Source organism: Balaenoptera physalus (genome assembly GCF_965194825.1).
Source record: "Balaenoptera physalus genome assembly, chromosome: 13".
NCBI lineage: Eukaryota > Metazoa > Chordata > Mammalia > Artiodactyla > Balaenopteridae > Balaenoptera > Balaenoptera physalus.
This window is the reverse complement of record NC_138892.1, coordinates 68,021,157-68,043,763: the sequence shown is the minus strand read 5'-3', so window position 1 is coordinate 68,043,763 and position 22,607 is coordinate 68,021,157. Positions and strand designations below refer to the sequence as shown.

Genomic DNA, 22,607 nt, shown 5'->3' with positions numbered 1-22,607 from the left:
TTAATGGCCACCATATGGTCACCAAATTAACACTTTATTCACTGTAAAGCATTTGGAGATTTCCCAAATGTGAAAAGAATTTCATTAGTGATTAGTCAGATGAGCAACAACCGGAAAGTCACTGAAGCAAGCAAGTGTCATGATTCTACCGTAGCCACAGGGAAGGGAGGGTCACTACTTAAAAGCAATTCTCCAATTGGCACAAACAATTTACCATCTCTGATAAGTAGAAGATATTATGGAAGAACATAATTTTTACAAAGTCAACACTTTCTCCAAACAGGTCTTCTAAATTCAACAGAGCTTAGACTGCCGAAGTTGTAAATCTAGCAAATCAAATTGCTTCATCTCAACTGGGGGAAAAAAAGGCACAAAAGAAAAACAAGCAGCATAACCTTTATTTGGTGATACAATAGGTGAACAGTGTTCTAAAGTTTTGAACACTGAATTTTACTCGTGTGATAATTTGTTTTCTATCTAAGCAATTTACTCAGATGTGTGCTTTAAAAATACACAGTAGGAACCCTGCAATTGGTATGTTATTAGAAATATTTTTCATGGTAATACATTATTTATCTTTGTATAATTAGAGAGAAAAATCATAAAGATCATACTTTATTTTTAGCCTGACAGAATAAATGTATTATATATATCTCTTCCAAAACCAGTGCACTCAGAAGTTCATTTATGCACTCCATTGCTCAAATCAAAAAGCTGTACATCTTCCAGTATCCACAATATAACACAGTCCTAGTAAAAATGCACATTCCTTTAACCCCTTTACTTTCCCTTGAATTTGTTTTTATTTTGGGGGGGAGGGGGGTAGAAGGGAGGAAAAGATATAGAAGTTGCGGTGCAGAACTATATTTATTTAGAGCAAAACATTATATCCTACATTAAAAAAAATAATTTTATCAAAACCAAATTTCAATCACAGTTATGTATGATTTTCCATTAAAGGTACATGTGGAAATTGCACTTTGCAGGTATCTTGATAGTGTCCTTTATAGTGCTCCCCACTTCAGCCTATGTTTTTATCAGTAGACACAGGTTCTTCCAGAGTTTTCTTTTGGCTTCCCTTCCGTGAATATTTGTATTTGTCTACATAGGCTTTAACCAGATTTGCCACTTTAGTAGAATTTACTTCTCCACTCTTACTATGACAAACCTATAAAAAAAAAGAAGGGGGAATATTTTTTTCATACCTTAAACAGATTAAAGGAAAATGGAAAGCTTTATGAAAAACAAATATGCCAAAGAGATAACCAGACATTTTTTAATGTTTCATTATCTCCTGTCGGGTACATGTTTAGTTATCTCAAAAGGTAAAAAAACAGACAAGAATGATAGAAGCTACCTCTTACTATTTTAATTAATTTAATTAAGCATTCCTTTATTAAAACAGGCATGTTCAGAATAATATGTACATAACTCCACTAAAGCTATAACTTACTTTATCTACTGCTTTCCGCACAATCTCTTTATATTCTTCCTTGGTGATATCTTTATTTTGATAAAATGGCTTAATGGCCAATTTTACCTCCTGTGCTGCTTTTTCTTGAATTTGCAATTTCTGATGAGAGGAAAATATATAATTATTATTTGCCCAATCACATACTTTCAAAAAAAATTCTTTAAAAATATAAAATTGAAAACACTGTACATTTACATTATTGCAAGGAACTATTCAAATATTAGTGTTATAAATACAAAATAGTTATTTACTAACACATACCAAACATTTCTAAAAATAAATATGAAATACTACCAGTAATTCAATTGGCACCAACATATTTAGACAGAACCCTTTAAATAATGTTGGAATTTAAGGCTATCAACAATAAATTCCCTTCACCACTTATACAACAGAAAGCTGTTATTTTTTCATCTTTATCATATACAGAATTATGTAGGTTGCTCTCAACTTTGAACTTGCCTTGTCTGTCTTCGAGCTATCTGCGCTGGCTTCCACTGTAACACTTACTTTGCTTTCTGCCAATTTTACAGCAGCATTAGAAGCTCTGCTGTGACTTGATGACGAAGTATTACCAGAACTTGGTCCCTGAACTGTTCCCATATTTCCTGGGGCTGCTGTCGGAGCAGGCAAGACTGGTGTACTCATGTTATTACTTACATGAGAAGCACTAGGAATACCCTGTTTTAAAGAGTTATCATCAGTTAATGAATTACTTGTACTCAATAAAAGTCTTTTAGTCACCTATTAGAAATAACATCAAAAAAAAAAAATCAAAGCAATCCAATACTTAAATACTTAAGGGAAATGCATATTTCAGGTCATTTATATCTAAAGGACTGAAGAAAAATGAGTAACATTCTTAAACAGAGCCCCATTTAAATATTTCATGATGACTTTAAAAAAATATATATGTATTGTAATGTTCTGACAGCAATACTAAAACCAACAAGAAGCAGAGCAGCATTAATAACAGTATCTTTCCTACAAGGCTCTTTAGAGTAGGTGCCCCCCCTTCAAAGATGGAGGAAAGTGAGACAGTGAAGTCAAATGACTTGCAGTGAGTTGACAGCAGAAAAAGATACAAGATCCCAAATTCCCACTCCCCTTGCTCTTCCAACTCTTGCTGTCAGGATTCTAGAATTTCTGAGATGTAGACATGAAACTATGATCAACACAGTGTTTACAGATTATTATTATTGAAATTTTTCTATATTTAAGAAGTGCCTCAGAGGCACTTTTTTCAGCATGGTAAATTCATGAAAATGAAACACAGACAGTAATGGACGATGAACAGCTTTATCTGGTGTTTGAACAAAACAGTACACGGTTTATCACAGTACCCAATCACAACAAGTTCCCACCCCCTAAAAGTCCAATAAATCAGGGAAAGTGTCCACCACTTGATTCTAGTTTGGCTCATAATTTGGTCTTTTTAATCTAACCAAAAAACCTGTTTGGGTATCAGCAATAGCCTATATGTAGCTCAGATTTGACACTATGCATTCAGTTCATTTGCTCATTGGGAGTGGGAGGTTTGGGAAAGGACGGTGAAAAAGGGGTTGGGAAGGTTTACCACAAACCCAACCAAATGCGTCACTGTGTATGGGTATCCAGCCAGGAAGCCCTTTCTTGAACATCTGTCCCTAACAGCTAAATGTGTACAATGGCTATGTTGATTAAACTTGAGTTGCTGAAAACATACCTGCAATTGCTTTCCATCTGGCTGTGAAGCAATGTAGCTGACTTGCTGGGATGGAGGGGGAGGGGGTGGTGGTGGTGGTAGTCCCTGAGATACACTGGTAGGAGCAGCTACCTGCATGAGAGGCACTCCTGTGTGCAGATGCAAGGGCAGCTGAGGATGAATGTTAAATGGACTGCGCTGGAGATTCATCAGAGGAGCGTGAACACCCACTGGATATGGGAAGATATTCATAGGCTGGTGTTGTGCATTCATTTGTTGCTGCATTACATTCATTTGTGGTTGCATCATATTTATAGGTAGCTGAGAACCATCACCTTGTTGGTTTGTTTGGTCTTTTAGGTTAGAATCTATCAAAAGAAAAAAGGCTTATGAAAAAAAAATCATGTTACAAATTTCTTTAGCCAGAGAAACAAAGAACCACTGGTTACAATTAAATAGCAATTAACAGAACACCTAAACCAATACCCAATTATTCAGTTTAATCCTGTCATTCCTAAATAATGTGGGCTGATTTTCTAACTGAAAGAAAACATTCAACTAAAATTATTTTAAAGCATAACTTCACACAATAACATTGGTCAGCACTCACAAAGAATCAGTAGCTCAAGAAACTTCCTAGTTAAAGAAATAATCACATAAAATTTAATTAGATTACTAAATTAGAAGGTTAATCACTTTTTAAAAATCTGCAACAGAGTTTTTCTTGCAATGTTCCCAAGAGAAGTCAAGAAAAGGTAAACCTTTTTTAGAAGAGTGACTTATTTATAGGAAAACAATGATCAAAAAAATTCAAGTGCACACATCTGATATAAATGAAACAGAATTTAAATCCTGCATAGTACTATCTCAAATTCTTCTACTGTAGCAAATTATACTTAAAATATTTATGTCTTTGGCAAGGTTTGGGGCAGGCATGGGGTGAAAAAAGAAAATAAATACTGAAGTGTATATCTATTATACAATACAAAGTGACTTGTAAATAACTGGGATTCATTTTAACATAAAACTATAAATAGGGATTATTTCAATTCATATAAATAAGGTATTAAATTTTTAATCTCTTTCTTCAAATAAAAGTGTTGATAAATAAACATAATGTTACCCTGTTCAGTTGTTTCCTCCTCTTGTCTCATCCATCCAGACTGTGGACCTGAAGAATTCCTCCCTCGTCGTGAATAATAGTTTTGTACATCTGCTGGCAGAGTCTTTCTCACAGCCCAACTTGATGCAGATGTCCACCCCGACCTATCTGCCGGTGTATCAAATGAGAACTCTTGCTCACTTTTCCGTTTATAGGGTTGCTGTTCCACAAACTTGAACGTCTCATTCCCTGAACTATTTGAATTCCCTGAGAGGGGTTTTCGGTTTTGCCACCTATTTTCATTTTGATCTGTGTAGGCAAAACCACCTCTGTAAGCGCCTCTGCCACGGTTACCTCTACCACGGTTAGACATCCAACCTGAACCAAAGTTTTTATTCCAAGAATTCCCTGAATTTTCATTTCTATTTTCTTCCCAATGAGAATCTTTTAACTTTTCTGGATTTCTGGTCCTCGGATCAGGCCCAGAATTTATTTTTTCTGTTACCCAACTGGGACAGTCATTTCTATGTTTGTCAGCAGAATTTGAATCATCAGCATCTGGACTGATGTCATTTTTTTCTTTTCTTGTATTTTCATTCTGTTTCTCTGAGTCATTCTTTCTGTATCGATCATTTCCTCGTGGACATCTCCAACCATCATTTGCCCATCTTTCCTTCCATCGAGGAGAATAACTGACTCTGTCATTTCTACCAAATGATGAACTCTTACTTTTTGTTCTAGATCTTGATGGTGACCTAGAACGAGATCTGGACCGAGACCACCTTCTGGTTCTCCTTTCTCTATCTCGATCTCTCTTTGGCCCATCTCTATCACTTTCTCTTTCTCTGCTCCGGGACCTGGATTTTTCTCTTGGGGAGGAATCTTTCAGTCTTGACTGAGATCTTCTGTTCTCTCTAGAAGTGTCTCTTTTTGGGGAGAGTGATTCAGATCTTTTGCCTTCCCTAGTGCTATCTCTTTTTGGAGATCGAGACTGAGATTTCCTCCTTTCTCGTGGGTCCTTTTTTGGGGACTGAGAACGAGATTTTCTCCGTCCTCTTGCAGATTCTTTCTTGGGAGATGGTGATCGAGACTTCCTGCTTTCTTTTCCAGTTTCTCTTTTGGGAGATGGAGACTGAGACCGCTTCTTTTCTCGTGCAGTGTCTTTGTTGGGAGACCAAGTTGTAGATGGAGAATGAAATCTAGATCTTCGAGTACGAGGCTTTTTGGCTTTATCTATCGTATCTATTGGGATTTCAGATGGTTGAGATACAGTTTCAACCTTTTCATTTGAAGGACCAGAAGATGACATATTCTTTTGGGAACTGTGCTCCACAGAATTTTCATTCAATTGTTTAGCATCAGCATTTACAGATGGTTCGAGTTCAGATTCATTCTGGTCACTGCAAAATGAATCACATTCCATAGGTATCATTTCATTATTGTCCTCACTAAAATGCTTCTGAATCAGTGCAACATGTGTTTTAGGCAATTCTGTAGATCTGGGATGTTCAACCAGAGATTCAGTCTTTTCTTCGAAAGATTTGTCCAATTTGGTGTTAAGATTTTTTTTTAATAAATTGTTTTCAGAGTCTTGAATACTATTGAAATTTTCATTCCCTGAAGTATCACATGTTGCAATTATTTCTGCATCTTCATTTTCAACATGCCCAAGCAAATGAACCTCTGAGCTCTCAATAGATTTTTTGTCCACTGTTTGTATAATTCCACCCTCAGAAGATTCTAATTTGGGGCTGTCAATAAGATGTTCTGTTTTTACTGTAGAATCTTTATGGTCAATAATTTTTACTATAGGACTCTCCATAACTTTTTCTTCATTAACCGCTGACTCTGCGTTCTCAGGGATCTCACCTAGGCTTGATATAGGTTGGTGTACTTCAATTTCAGATCCTGAACATGTAAGAAAATCATTTGGAAGATGATCTGTACATCCATCTGCTTTTACTTCTGATTCTGAAGGTAAAGCTATTTGGTCTTGATTTTCCAATGGGTCACCTCCTTTTTCAGAAGTATTCTTAGAAATCTCACTTTCCAGACATAAAATATTAGCCTCTATACCTGTATTCTCAACTTTTTGAATTTCCTCCTCCTCTCCAACTAGCACAGGAGGATCTTGGGTACCAGACTCAGAATACAAAGATTCTACTCTTTCCTCTGTATCATGGGTCTCACTATGTTCCTCACTTTCTTCTACTGGCTCACTGCAACTTCTCAAGCCATTAGCAGACTCATTTTCTACATTTATCTGCACAGTGTTACTACTTTCTACATCTGATTGATGTTCTTTCTCTAACACAGGTGGTATGTCAGATTCTACTATTTCTTCATCTACTGAATCACTGGAAGATGATTTTTCAGGGGGAGGTAAAGAGCTCCGAAGTTTCTTTTTCAGTAAAGGTAGTTTTCTTCCTCTTCTTACAGACTTCCGTTTTGGAGCCTGCCTTGTTTGCTTTTCTGACTCACCTGAAGAGGAAACACTTACAGATGGATTATTACTATCTGGGGCATCACACCCAGAATTATTTGATACTGGGGACCTCTGAGACTGACTGACTGGTTCAGCTCTCGTGTTACGTGTAGATCTCCTTGTAGGAGTTGTTGCTGCTGGTTTTCGTCTTGATCCTCTGGTGCTTGACGTACCAGAAGTTTGCTTCTTCTCTTCTCCTTCTTGAGTATGTGCTAATGCATATCCTTTGCAAGAAGTACCTAATAATACATGTTTTTTAAAAAAGTAAAAAGTAAGTGTATGTTTCAAAAATGATAATAGTTTGGCTTAAGCTTATTTTAGCATAAAATAGACATCTATAACAGAGTGAAACAAAATATACTTGCGAATCAAATTATAAATAAATGCATAGCTACTAACACCTGAGTAATACCAATTTTTTAATGCTACTGAAATGAGTTATCCCAAGATTTGAATCCATGTGGGCAATTTTATAGGGAAAAAAACAAAAGAAAATATGTTTCGTCTGATAACTGCCATTTGCTTACTGAATCACTAGGCAAAAGCAACAGACAACAGCTATCCACAAATAGTAAAGACTCAAATTATTTGTTCATAATTAATAGGAGATATTACTTTAAAGATCATGGTTTGAACATTGAAGCCCTAAATAGAAAGGAGACTTCTAATCAGTTCCTCAAAGACATGAAGTTGTAATTTCTTAAAAGGGATTTTCTAGTTGGGACAATTTTAAAGTCAAGTCACTGTACAAATATTTATAGAAATATCTAGGACTTACTATTATCTATACCTTATTTACACTTTTTCTAAGTCATCAACACTCATACTTTTTATGAGACTGAAAGAGGCTAATAACTTTTTTTAAACTAGAAAGAATTTCAAAAACTTTACCAAAATTTTCTAAAGATATGGTACTTGTTGGAAAAATAGTTCTTGGCAACACAGAGGAGATGAGAGGAAGGACTTCTGTTTCAATATTCCAGGGTATAAAACTAATTCTGAAAATTCAAAACAAAATAAAGACATTTTTGTTTAAATGGTTTAAAAATTAAACCAGCAATTTAAAGGTACTAATTTTCCAAATCAGGTTAGCAACATTAAAATACAGGGTGCTTAAATTATTTTTTGCCAAATAGCTAAAAATGTAAGCTCAAGGTTACTCATTGTTCAAAGATGGCTACCAACTGGCTGCAAAAAACAAAAACAAAACAAAAAACCTTTTAAAAGCATGTTTTTCGCTAAATTAATAGCAAAGGGAGATCAAAGGCAACTTAATACATAACAGTTGTTTCTTGTTTAAATAAATTAATGCAATACTTTGTCAAAAAATTTTTTAGCCTTTTTTCCCCACCACTCTAAAAAATAATACATTTGGATAATAAAATGCAGATAAATAAAATACACAAATGAAATGCACAGATTTTTAAGTGCACAGTGTGATGACTTTTGACCAATGTATATACCTGTATAACCTCCACACCAAACAAGAAATAGAACATTTCCGCCATCCCATAAAGCTCCTTCATGCCCCTTGCACCAGCCCCCCTCCACTTCCAGGCAACCAAAGAGATAATTTAGTCGAGTTAATCAAATCAGGTTTTAAAGAAATTATCAAGGTCAAAGGGGAATCAGTCCATAAATTTAAAAAAAGTAACAAAAACTGAAAGTAAAACTACATCACTTGAATTTTGAATGTGATAACCATCATGGATGTTTATCACATTTTTTATTAGACTTCTTTATGTTTTTACAGCATATATCAAGGCCAAAAACATCAAAATAAATACATTTTTAAAAAGGAAAAAAACACCTGATTTCTATTGCTATGTTATATTCTAAAATTCCTCAATCTGAGGATGATGGCTCTTCAAGGTTCCCAGGGTCTCTATGGACCTGCTAAGACCCCAAAGTTTCTTCATTTATAACCAATCCACCCTCAGCTTCTTCCTACTCTGATTCATATTTTGTTCAGTCAGGTCTCCTAACAAAAGACTATCTCACCCAGTCTAAGGTGAGATTCTGGAGTAGGAGGAAAGAAGCTTGAAAAACAATGTGCAACTTGCACATGTACAAAAAAAACAGCTCTAAGAAAAGGTTTCATATTATACATATCTGGACTAATTTTACTTATGTTCCATTGTTATTCCTAGAGGGTGAAGGCCCTTTGCAGAACTGTATTACAGTGATATATAAAAGTTACAGTATGTTACAGGAATGAATATAAAACTCTGGCAAGGAACTTGGTCTTTACATAGGAGCCTGATTTAAGTATACATCGTGTACCTACCGATGTGTTAATAGCTTCAGAATAAACTAAGAAAGAAAGGGCTAGATTATAGAAAGTCATGAATGCCAGGGCAAAGTAGGGACTTGATCAAGTAGTTACTTAGAATAACACTGTGGAGATGGTAAGTGTCATGGTAAAATCAGTGCTTTAGCTAATAGCACACAGGGAAGACTGGAAGGGAGGAAAGATAGAAGAAGGATGGAAGACCTGAATGCTATTACTAATAATGAATCTTATCATTTGGGTGCTCTCCCTGTTAAAGTAATCAAATATCTACATTTATTAAACAAATAAATAAAATATTCTTTACTTTTCAAGGAGTTCTTTAAAGAAGGGCTTTTCATTAGGCATCTGAAACACCAAAGTTGAATTAAACAAAACTTTCTTAGAAACATACCTATTGAATAAGATACCTCTATGCCTTATTAATGATATCTTATGCACATGTTACCATGTAGGCACTTTAGTAAACAATTTTTTTTTACCTTCCAATTCCAGGTAATGTATCAGGAAACCATGACAATTCCAGTTCCTGTCTCTTCTGCCTAATCAATGCACTGATTTCATTGACTTCTATAAATTCTGTACTAAAAGATAAATTTTAGACCCTCATCAGAATTCCAAATATTTAAGTTCAGAATAACAACTGGGTTATACCATAAATAGCAGAAGTTTTTATACCTAGCATTATAAATCACATTTTTTAAAAAAAGAACCTTTTTCTATTTAAACACTTTCAAAATGAACTCATTCCTAAACTAAAATTTTTATATTATAAATCTAAATTGTACTAATCTGATTCATAAAAATAACACTTGAATTTCTATCTTAAGTGACAGAATTAAAAAGTCAATTCAGACTAATATCCTTATTATTGAGAGAAAAGAGCAACACTACTTCTATCCCATGAACCAAAGTTGCAGCAAGCAGTTCCAGCCAAAATTCTAGGTGCAATAGTTTGCCATCTGAAACTAAGCGTAAGACAAAAGAAGAAAATAAAGGAAGGCATGGTTATTTTTGTAACCAAAAATGGGTACACTTCAGTTTTTCAAAAGGCTACTCGGATGTAATTGTTTTCTTTGGTACCTTGCCAGCCTCTAAAATTAAATCACAATCTTAATCTGTCTTGTTCATTCAACCAACTCCATGTGATTTTAAAACCCCAACTTAATCTTCAAATTCCACAAATATCTACTCAGTATCTATAATGCCAGTTACTAAGGATTCAAAGATGACTGAGTCTACTCTGAAAGTGTTCTGCTTTATTAGTTACTTCCCTCATCGTTTAACAACTAGCCTACTTCTCTATCACATAAAAACCTTGTGTAGAACAACTTAATTTATTATTAATGAAAAGGAAGACCACTAGCATAGGCAGTCACTGCATAATAGAGGGTCACAAAGTAACAGGTTTCCCTTTGTTTATTTGCCAAAAGAAACAAAAACATAAAACAAGGTGCTTTCATAATGTTTGTTGAGCCAAGTTTAAATTTCTACCAAAAGTTAACTATAATAATTAAAATATCAAATATAAAAAGCATAAATTAAAAGCAAAAAATACTAACCGGTAAGCTGTACAGGTAAAAGAAGATTCTCCAGTGTGACTACTAGAAGAGAAGATACTGGAGAAAAAATTTCTGAAGCACTGATTTGTACATGGATTTGATCTTTGAGGCTAGAAAAGTAAAGAGAGGTTGGTGTTACAGCAAACAAAATCTTTCCATAATAGGTAGGTAATATTGGGTTAGCCAAAAAGTTCATTTAGGTTTTTCTGTTAAGTCTTAACTGAAAAACTCGAACGAACTTCTTGGCCCACCCAATAGTTATATTTAAATATTTTGATATACCTGAGGCACTAGAGTTATGTACCAAAACAATAATAAACTATTATTATCTAAGAAAAATAGTTTTCTTTATTTCAACAAACCTTATTTGTCTTTATTATTGCATTTTCTTTTCCTCCCATTTCACTGTATTTAGAGTTTCCTGTACAAAGACACAAAAAGATCTTCCCTTAATTTTCATTTTAAAAGGTTTTAAACAAGTATTAATACTGGCATATTGACAAGAGAAGGTTGAAATGTGTAGAAAAGTTGTTGTATTCAAAATAACAGTACTTGCATTTATATAATTTTTTAAAATGCTAATTTTATCTTGTTAAGCCACAGACAAAAGGAAAATATAAGAGGCCACAATACAGAAAACCAGTGAAGCACGTAAAATTGCTATGCTCGGAGCATTAAGTATTAAAATTCTAGTCAATATTTTCCAGCACCATGTGCAAACTTAAACCATCTTATAATAAAAAGCATATAAAAGAAGTCAAATTATTTAATATAAATAATGAACTTAATATGTCCTTTCAAGTTATGACCTAAACAAGAGGTACTGTTAACTCACCTCAAGTAGAAGCTGACCAGGGGAACTGGGGCCATCAGCCCTTGTCAACCATAAATTACCATTTGGCCACAGTCACCAACTTCAATTAAGTACCCTCCCCCTTCCTCCTCAAACTTTATAGAATTAGGAAAAGTAGAAGTGTTGATTAAAACAGCTTTCTGCTATAGCAACGTTTTTGGTTGTACTGCTTACGACTTATTTTTTGGTTTTACCTGTCCCATCTGAAAATTTATTTCTATGGATACATACTTCCAGGTTAAGGAAGATAAAGGACGAATAGTTTCTGCTAACCACAAAAATTGTGTTAACATCTTTATAGATTACTGCTCTTGGTTTTTCTTTATCATCAAGCCTATGTTATTAGTCATCTCTGCCTATCAATACACTTTTCTGCAATAAACTGCTGCTGGTACTGCCACTGCTCTCTCCTCAGAACTCTGGGAAAAGTTTACAGTACAATCAACAACTGGTCTTTCAATCGCCAGCCAAGCTTGTCTCACAAAGGCCCTACTAACTTTGTTCAAAATAAATCAACCTGACTAACTGGGAGGCCTGTTTCCTGCCACTGCAAGATTGTAAGTATTTTGGGTTTCTTCTGTCAGTCCAGTTGGTAACAGCCTACTTTCTACATAATAACATACTAACTTCCTTTTAAGTTACTGTACAACAGCTGTATGGTTTCATGCTATTATCCATCCTCCACACATGTCCCACCCAGAACTGTTGTAACAAATGAAATTTCATGCTGGGGAGAGGGGTGCTGGCTGAGTTCCAGGAACTTATTTTCCTACCCTTTGATGTATATTTAAAAGATGATACTGATTTTTTCAAGTGGTTAAAGAAGCCAGGAATAAAAATGTGATAGGTACCCAGACACAGTCTTAGAAATAACAATTTCCTTCAACTAGACCGAGAATTGCTGTGTTGTAGCTACACAGTATTTTTTATGCCCAAAGGATGCTAAGTTTTTCTCATTCAGGTTTCATTCACTCAATACCGAATAAGTACGTACTGTTTACACAGCATTCCTTCACTTGGAAGCCTATGTCAAGAAGCCACCACAGATGAAATGCTCTCTGTGGGAAGAACTGTTAGTTATCTGGCCAATGCTAAGTATGAAAATCTTATCCAAAAGCTATTTCACATATTTCTGGGTAATTCTCAGGTGATTATGAGCAGCTCCAATGGTGGATTTGTCTAAACTGTGGTTTCCTAGAGACCATTTCACAAGTTCATTCTACTAATCTATCCTTTGGGCAGCAGTGATACATCTTTTTATTTAATTTTTATCAAAGTAATGCACGTACATACTTTAAGAAGTCAAACAGCATTTCTAGACTTATTTAAAAAAAAAAAAAAAACTACAGCAATCCCCACTCCTGATTTCAGCTCCACCAAAGCACTCATCAAATCCTTTAGCTGTTTCCTCTCATATTTACGTCTTTATTTCTAAATAATATGCTTATACTACTCTACCTTGATTTTTTTGGTTTCAGATATTTTCCAATTTTTTTTTCTATAGAAGATAAAGACTTTTGCTCCTCTACCTTAATGTTCTTTTGATATATCAACATTTGACATAAGCAATATTACATAATTATAACTATATAGACGTTCTCAGCTGAACCATGTACTGAATTATGATTACTTTTCTTGCACAACTTCTTGCTTCTCCTAGGGATAATGACTGCTTTGTTTTCTTTTTTCTTTAACATATTATCTATCATTAACTTGGCTAACTCTACAACAAAAGTATAAATCTCCTCTTAATACACTCAAATACATCAATTCATCCATCAAGTTTGCTCCCCACTCTCCTGGAAATAATCTTCTTTTGTCTTGCTCCAATCTGAACTGATTAACTCTCTAAAAGCTGCTGTTCAACCGTCATTCTGAGACTGTCCTCTATCATCGTCACGATCCCCTTTTTTCCTGGGTCGAAACTCATTTTCGTATTTTTTTTCTCCTGTTTCTTTTAGGAACTCATTTTCTGAATCTCACATTGCTCCTTTGTTTACTTTCTCATTAAGTGACACATACATATTCTCCAGTATAATTATGAGACAGGATGTGTGAGAATGAATTTTTGAGCTCTTATGTATTAGAGAATGTCTTTATTTTGCCCTAACACTTGACTGATGGTTTGGTAGTGTACAGAATTTTCTAGGTTAGTAATTGTTTTCCCCAGAATTTTCAAGGCAGTGCTCCACTGCTCCATCTATTGTTGTTGACAACATTCTTTTACACATTGTCTATTTTCTCTCTCTAGAAGCTCTTCAAATATTGTTATATGCAGAGTTCTAGGATTTTATAAAGCACTTAAGTGTAGTTCTTTCGTCATTTACTAGGTATTAGGTTAATTATCTGGATACTCATACGCTACTATTCTGGGAAAGTTTCTTTTGTTGTATTTTTCTTGATAAATTTCTCCCTTTTATTTTTCCTTTCTGGAATTTTAGTACTCAGTACTGAAACCTCATGAACTAATAATACCCTATCACCTCTTTGACTTTTGTCCCACTTTCTGAGGTTTCTAAGCTCACCTTCCACTTCTGTTCAATATTTTAACTTCTACTATAATATTCTTAATTTCCAAAAGTTTTCTTTTTTTAGTCTTTTTTTTTTAAGATTTTTAGAAATTTCATGTTACGTCTGAAACATTTATATTAACATATTTCCATACAAATAACCCAATGAAAGTTTAGTATTAGTTGTTTTTTTTTATACTGCAGGTTCTTGTTAGTCATCAATTTTATACACATCTGTGTATACATGTCAATCCCAATCGCCCAATTCAGCACACCACCATCCCCACCCCACCGCAGTTTTCCCCCCTTGGTGTCCATATGTCTCTCCTCTACATCTGTGTCTCAACTTCTGCCCTGCAAACTGGATCATCTGTACCATTTTTCTGGGTTCCACATACACGCGTTAATATACGATACTTATCTCTTTCTGAATTACTTCACTCTGGATGACAGTCTCTAGATCTATCCAAGTCTCAGCAAATGACTCAATTTCGTTCCTTTTTATGGCTGACTAATATTCCATTGTATATATGTACCACATCTTCTTTATCCATTCATCTGTCGATGGGCATTTAGGTTGCTTCCATGACCTGGCTATTGTAAATAGTGCTGCAATGAACATTCAGGTGCATGTATCTTTTTGAATTATGGTTTTCTCTGGGTATATGCCCAGTAGTGGGATTGCTGGATCATATGGTAAATCTATTTTTAGTTTTTTAAGGAACCTCCATACTGTTCTCCATAGTGGCTGTATCAATTTACATTCCCACCAACAGTGCAAGAGGGTTTCCTTTTCTCCACACCCTCTCCAGCATTTGTTGTTTGTAGATTTTCTGATGATGCCCATTCTAACTGGTGTGAGGTGATACCTCATTGTAGTTTTGATTTGCATTTCTCTAATAATTAGTGATGTTGAGCAGCTTTTCATGTGCTTCTGGGCCATCTGTATGTCTTCCTTGGAGAACTGTCTATTTAGGTCTAGTGCCCATTTTTGGATTGGGTTGTTTGTTTCTTTAATATTGAGCTGAATGAGCTGTTTATATATTTTGGAGATTAATCCTTTGTCCGCTGATTCATTTGCAAATATTTTCTCCCATTCTGAGGGTTGTCTTTTCGTCTTGTTTATGGTTTCCTTTGCTGTGCAAAAGCTTTGAAGTTTCATTAGGTCCCATTTGTTTGTTTTTCTTTTTATTTCCATTACTCTAGGAGGTAGATCAAAAAAGATCTTGCTGTGATTGATGTCAAAGAGTGTACTTCCTATGTTTTCCACTAAGAGTTTTACAGTGTCCGGTCTTACATTTAGGTCTCAAATCCATTTTGAGTTTATTTTTGTGTATGGTGTTAGGGAGTATTCTAATTTCATTGATTTACATGTAGCTGTCCAGTTTTCCCAGCACCACTTATTGAAGAGACTGTCGTTTCTCCATTGTATATCTTTGCCTCCTTTGTCATAGATTAGTTGACCATAGGTGCATGGGTTTATCTCTGGGCTTTCTATCTTGTTCCATTATGTATGTTTCTGTTTTTGTGCCAGTACCATATTGTCTTGTTTACTGTAGCTTTGTAGTATAGTCTGAAGTCAGGGAGTCTGATTCCTCCAGCTCCGTTTTTTCCCCTCAAGACTGCTTTGGCTATTCGGGGTCTTTTGTGTCTCCATACAAATTTTAAGATGATTTGTTTTAGCTCCGTAAAAAATGCCATTGGTAATTTGATAGGGATTGCATTGTATCTGTAGATTGCTTTGGGTAGTATAGTCATTTTCACAATGTTGATTCTTCCAATCCAAGAACATGGTATATCTCTCCATCTGTTGGTATCATCTTTAATTTCTTTCATCAGTGTCTTATAGTTTTCTGCATACAGGTCTTTTGTCTCCCTAGGTAGGTTTATTCCTAGGTATTTTATTCTTTTTGTTGCAATGGTAAATGGGAGTGTTTCCATAATTTCTCTTTCAGATTTTTCATCATTAGTGTCTAGGAATGCAAGAGATTTCTGTGCATTAATTTTGTATCCTGCAACTTTACCATATTCATTAATTAGCTCTAGCAGTTTTCTGGTGGCAGTTTTAGGATTCTCTATGTATAGTATCATGTCATCTTCAAACAGTGACAGTTTTACTTCTTCTTTTCCAATTGGTATTCCTTTTCTTTTTCTTCTCTGATTGCCGTGGCTAGGACTTCCAGAACTATGTTGAATAATAGTGGTGAGAGTGAACATCCTTGTCTCGTTCCTGATCTTAGAGGAAATGCTTTCAGTTTTTCACCATTGAGAATGATGTTTGCTATGGGTTTGTCGTATATGGCCTTTATTATGTTGAGGAAAGTTCCCTCTATGCCCACTTTCTGGAGAGTTTTTATCATAAATGGGTGTTGAATTTTGTCAAAAGCTTTTTCTGCATCTATTGAGATGATCATATGGTTTTCATTCTTCAATTTGTTAATATGGTGTATCACAATTGATTGATTTGCGTATATTGAAGAATCCTTGCATCCCTGGAATAAATCCCACTTGATCGTGGTCTATGATCCTTTTAATGTGTTGTTGGATTCTGTTTGCTAGTATTTTGTTGAGGATTTTTGCATCTATATTCATCAGTGATATTGGTCTGTAATTTTCTTTTTTTGTAGTGTCTTTGTCTGGTTTTGGTATCAGGGTGATGGTGGCCTCATAGAATGAGTTTGGGAGTGTTCCTTCCTCTGCAATTTTTTGGAAGAGTTTGAGAAGGATAGGTGTTAGCTCTTCTCTAAATGTTTGATAGAATTCACCTGTGAAGCCATCTGGTCCTGGACTTTTGTTTGTTGGAAGATTTTTAATCACAGTTTCAATTTCATTACTTGTGATTGGTCTGTTCATATTTTCTGTTTCTTCCTGGTTCAGTCTTGGAAGGTTATACCTTTCTAAAAATTTGTCCATTTCTTCCAAGTTGTCCATTTTATTGGCATAAAGTTGCTTGTAGTAGTCTCTTAGGATGCTTTGTATTTCTGCGGTGTCTGTTGTAACTTCTTTTTCATTTCTGATTTTATTGATTTGAGTCCTCTCCCTCTTTTTCTTGATGAGTCTGGCTAATGGCTTATCAAATTTGTTTATCTTCTCAAAGAACCAGCTTTTAGTTTTATTGATCTTTGCTATTGTTTTCTTTGTTTCTATTTCATTTATTTCTGCTCTGATCTTTATGATTTCTTTCCTTTTAATAACTTTGGGTTTTGTTTGTTCTTCTTTCTCTAGTTTCTTTAGTTGTAAGGTTGGATTGTTTACTTGAGATTTTTCTTGTTTCTTTAGGTAGGCTTGTATAGCTATAAACTTCCCTCTTAGAACTGCTTTTGCTGCATCCCATAGGTTTTGGGTCGTCGTGTTTTCATTGTCATTTGTCTCTAGGTATTTTTTGATTTCCTCTTTGATTTCTTCAGTGATCTCTTGGTTATTTAGTAACGTATTGTTCAGCCTCCATGTGTTTGTGTTTTTTACGTTTTTTTCCCTGTAATTCACTTCTAATCTCATAGCGTTGTGGTCAGAAAAGATGCTTGATATGATTTCAATTTTCTTAAATTTACTGAGGCTTGATTTGTGACCCAAGATGTGATCTATCCTGCAGAATGTTCCGTGCGCACTTGAGAAGAAAGTGTCATCTGCTGTTTTTGGATGGAATGTCCTATATATATCAATTAAATCTATCTGGTCTATTGTGTCATTTAAAGCTTCTGTTTCCTTATTTATTTTCATTTTGGATGATCTGTCCATTGGTGTAAGTGAGGTGTTAAAGTCCCCCACTATTATTGTGTTACTGTCGATTTCCTCTTTTATAGCTCTTAGCAGTTGCCTTATGTATTGAGGTGCTCCTATGTTGGGTGCATATATATTTATAATTGTTATATCTTCTTGGATTGATCCCTTGATCATTATGAAGTGTCCTTCCTTGTCTCTTGTAACATTCTTTATTTTAAAGTCTATTTTATCTGATATGAGTATAGCTACTCCAGCTTTCTTTTGATTTCCATTTGCATGGAATATCTTTTTCCATCCCCTCACTTTCAGTCTGTATGTGTCTCTAGGTCTAAAGTGGGTCTCTTGTAGACAGCACATATATGGGTCTTGTTTTTGTATCCATTCAGCCAGTCTATGTCTTTTGGTTGGGGCATTTAATCCATTCACGTTTAAGGTAATTACCGATATGTATGTTCCTATGACCATTTTCTTAATTGTTTTGGGTTTGTTTTTGTAGGTCCTTTTCTTCTCTTGTGTTTCCCACTTAGAGAAGTTCCTTTAGCATTTGTTGTAGAGCTGGTTTGGTGGTGCTGAATTCTCTTAGCTTTTGCTTGTCTGTAAAGCTTTTGATTTCTCCATCAAATCTAAATGAGATCCTTGCTGGGTAGAGTAATCTTGGTTGTAGGTTCTTCCCTTTCATCACTTTAAGTATATCATGCCACTCCCTTCTGGCTTGCAGAGTTTCTGCTGAGAAATCAGCTGTTAACCTTATGGGAGTTCCCTTGTATGTTATTTGTCGTTTTTCCCTTGCTGCTTCAATAATTTTTCTTTGTCTTTAATTTTTGCCACTTTGATTACTATGTGTCTCGGCGTGTTTCTCCTTGGGTTTATCCTGTATGGGACTCTCTGCGCTTCCTGGACTTGGGTGGCTACTTCCTTTCCCATGTTAGGGAAGTTTTCGACTATAATCTCTTCAAATATTTTCTCTGGTCCTTTCTCTCTCTATTCTCCTTCTGGGACCCCTATAATGTGAATGTTGTTGCGTTTAATGTTGTCCCAGAGGTCTCTTAGGCTGTCTTCATTTCTTTTCATTCTTTTTTCTTTAGTGTGTTCCGCAGCAGTGAATGCCACCATTCTGTCTTCCAGGTCACTTATCCGTTCTTCTGCCTCAGTTATTCTGCTATTGATTCCTTCTAGTGTAGTTTTCATTTCAGTTATTGTACTGGTCATCTCTGTTTGTTTGTTCTTTAATTCTTCTAGGTCTTTGTTAATCATTTCTTGCATCTTCTCAATCTTTGCCTCCATTCTTATTCCGAGGTCCTAGATCATCTTCACTATCATTATTCTGAATTCTTTTTCTGGAAGGTTGCCTATCTCCACTTCATTTAGGTGTTTTTCTGGGGTTTCTTCTTGTTCCTTCATCTGGTACATAGCCCTCTGCCTTTTCATCTTGTCTATCTTTCTGTAACTGTGGGTTTTGGTCCACAGGCTGCAGGATTGTAGTTTTTCTTGCTTCTGCTGTCTGCCCTCTGGTGGTTGAGGCTATCTAAGAGGCTTGATGGGAGGCTCTGGTGGTGGGTAGAGCTCTTGAGACTTTTTGTTACAATCCTAGCACTGCTTTGAATGTTTCCTTGCCTTCTGTTAAGAAAAAAATACTCTAGGCACATCTTATTTATTTACTATCTCAAACCTGGAAACAGTCATTTATTTCAAGGAGGCCTGGTTCTTTTATTAGGAAATGTTATTTGGAGAACACAGTCTCTGCATCAGAGTTGGGTCACAGTGATTTCTTATCCCTTAGAAATTTTATTTCGGAATTACTGAAAGAGCTGTTTTTGACCTTGTAGTCGGCTGAAGGTGTCACCCGAGACCCCCTACCCCAAAATTCATGTCCACTTGGAACCTCAGATTATGACATTTAGAAATACGGTCATGGCATACGCAATTAAAAGTAAGATTGACATGAGATCATACTGGATTAGAGTAGGGACTAAATCCAATGAGTGTGTCCTTATCAGAGACAAACCATGATACAGAGGGAGACACAATAGTAGAGACCATATGAAGACAGAAGCAGAGATTCCAGTGATGCAGCTACAAGCCAAAGAATGCCAAGGATTGCCAGGAACCACCAGAAATTAGGGAAAAGGCAAGGAAAGAATCTTCCCTAGACCCTATGGAGGGAGCATGGGTCTGCCCACAGCTTGACTTCAGACTTCTAACCTCTAGAAGAGTGAGGAAATAAGTTTCTGTTGTTTTAAGCCACCAAGTTGTAATGAAGTTTTTACAGCAGCCCTAGGAAACTAATATAGACCTAGGTACAGTTTTTAATTGACTAATAAAAGTGAATATATAGGCATAATAAATTGGTTAAGGCATTCATAAAACTTCTTTACATGCAAAATCCAACTTTTTCTAATTACTTTTCAACTCAAGTTTTTTGATGACCATTTTTCACACGATATCATCCTCTATGCTATCAAGAACAGTGGTGATTTGTGGAGAATACAGTCAATAAATTATGTAATATCTTTGTATGGTGACAGATGGTAAATGGATTTATCATGGTGATCATTTTGAAATGTATAGAAATATCAAATCATTATGTGTGTACCAGGAACTAACACAGTGTTGTAGGTCAATTATACTTCAAAAACAAACAAACAAACTCATAGAAAAAGAGCTCAGACTTGTCGTTACCAGAGATGAAGGGTGAGAGGAGGGGGAATTGATGAAGGTAGTCAAAAGGTGCAGACTTCCAATTATAGGATAAATAAGTACTAGGGATGTAACATACAACATTATAAATATAATTAACACCACTGTATGTTATACATCAAAGTTGTTAAGAGAGTAAATCCTAAGAGTTCTCATTACAAGGAAACAAATTTTTTTCTATTTCTTTAATGTATCTATATGAGATGATGTTCACTAAACTTACTGTGATAATCATTTCATGATGTATGTAACTCAAAACATTATGCTGTATATCTTAAACTTACACAGTGCTGTATATATCAATTATTATCTCAATAAAACTGGAAGAAAAAAAAAGAACAGTGGTGATTCCTCAGGAAATCCATACAAGAACTAAATCATTGGTGCTGGCCTCTTATATTGGCCTTGCAATTAAGTATGTATTTAATAGAATTAGCCAACTTATGACTTTCTTGGGAATGTTGGTGCATGTGTCTGATGAATTTCCCCCAATTCTCTCTCAGTTAGAGGTCTAGGGGTTAAGAAAATTCCAGGATTATCTATGGATCTTCTCCCAAATTTCTGCTATCTATTCTCCAGATTTAATGACAGCACTTTGTATGTTCATACAGTCAAAGGCAGTGACAACTATGCAGCTGCTTGGTCAACAGTGATCATACGGGACAAATGATAAGATAGAATCCCACTTCAGAGATGCTAGAATGGAGGGAAAAAAAAAAGGGTTCTCAGAATTGATCAAGTAAGGCGTATACTAAATGAGTCATAAAGACAAAAAGAAATACAACCTGAGAAAAAAGAGACAGCTCTAGGATTTTTCTAACAGGTATTTAGCTTCCTATCTTTTTGGAATAACTTTTACCAAGTTTTCCTAAAATGGTTTCACCACATTGTAATCCAGTGAAAAAAAACCTTTAATGGTATCTTTTTCCATAACATTACTCCTTATAAGATAATATGCAGAAATTTTAGCTTTATTGCTCAACTCTCTATGACAGCCTCAACCTTCCTTTCCAGTATTATTTCTGATCATGGTCTTTATTAACATTTTTGCCCAAACTCGAGAGTGGGGAAAGAAATGATAACTGGAAGAAACCATCAATTTGACTTAAGCGCCAAACACTAATTCACATATCAACATGAACCAATTACCACTAAAACAATCTAAAGATGAAAAAATCTTTTGCATATGACATGCAAACATCCATATTTTTTCAGCGTATCTCTACTTGGTTGTAGAGTATGCATCTTACATGTCCAAAAGAGAAATCTTTATTATACCATCCCAAACATTCTATTAGCCTTCCCCATCTCAGTAATTGGCATCTCCATTTTAACAGTTGTTCAGGCCAGGACTTTAGTCTCACCCTTGACTTCTTTACCTCACATCCAATTCATCAGCAAATCCTTTTAATTTCACCTCTGAAATACAACATTTACAGAATTGAGCCACTTCTCACCACTTCCACTAATATCTTCCTGGCCCAACCCACCACCATCTGTGGCCTGGAATAAAGCCACCAAACTAGTCTCTCAGTCCTCCTATGAGGACCTTGCCCTCCTATGAACTATTCTCTCCTTAACAGCCAGAGATCCTTTAATAATATGTCAGTCCATACTATCCCTGAAAATGCCTGCCATTTAGGAGGCCCTAAATGACCTCCCAGCCAATGGCTTAACTCTTCCTCCTCCATCTACGTAACTCAATTGTTCTAGTCATACTGACCTCCGTGCTATTCTCTGAACATACCATGATTGCTCCTGTCTCAAGGCTTTTGCACTTGCTCCTCCCTCTCCTGCAACACTCTAGATACATTTGTGGCTTGATCCCTTCCTTATTCTAGATTGCTGTTCAAATATAATCTAATCCAAGAGGCTTTCCCTGATGCCTTATATAATCACCTCCAGAATGTCATCATCATCCTTTGTCCCTTTACCCTACTTTATTCTTCTCTGAAGCACGTATAACACCTGTCACATTATACATTTATCTCTTTATTGTCCACAAAAGATACTGTTAGCAAGCACTTTGTCTCTTTTGTGCATTACTACAACCCTAAGAGTCCAGAGCTGCTTCAGAGTCTGTTGAATGAATGAGTTCATCTCAATTCCCTTTTGCTCTCCTAGTATGAACTTCTCATACTGAGTATGTGCTGAGTATGGATTTAGAATTTACACCTGAATAATCTTCATTAAATACGATAACTAAATGTAAGCTAACTATTTCATC

At 35.4% G+C, this 22,607-nt stretch overlaps 1 protein-coding gene across 9 annotated transcripts in view; it reads right to left on the bottom strand.

The window, feature by feature from the left end:
• Positions 1-380: 380 nt before the first annotated feature.
• SCAF11 (SR-related CTD associated factor 11) overlaps positions 381-22,607 on the bottom strand; it is a 69,957-nt gene continuing 47,730 nt past the window's right edge. For 4 of the 9 annotated variants that reach the window (XM_082422535.1, XM_082422534.1, XM_082422539.1 and 1 more), the window contains 9 exons: positions 10,960-11,018; positions 10,598-10,707; positions 9,518-9,619; positions 7,637-7,743; positions 4,282-6,984; positions 3,180-3,526; positions 1,937-2,155; positions 1,454-1,573; positions 381-1,168 (listed from right to left, as the gene is read on the bottom strand). In XM_082422535.1, the coding sequence (XP_082278661.1) occupies positions 1,022-1,168; positions 1,454-1,573; positions 1,937-2,155; positions 3,180-3,526; positions 4,282-6,984; positions 7,637-7,743; positions 9,518-9,619; positions 10,598-10,707; positions 10,960-11,018 (3,914 nt within the window). In that variant the 3' untranslated portion in view covers positions 381-1,021. The remainder of the gene's footprint in view (positions 1,169-1,453; positions 1,574-1,936; positions 2,156-3,179; positions 3,527-4,281; positions 6,985-7,636; positions 7,744-9,517; positions 9,620-10,597; positions 10,708-10,959; positions 11,019-22,607) is intronic. The other 5 variants (XM_082422536.1, XM_082422538.1, XM_082422540.1 and 2 more) reach the window with 5 other exon arrangements.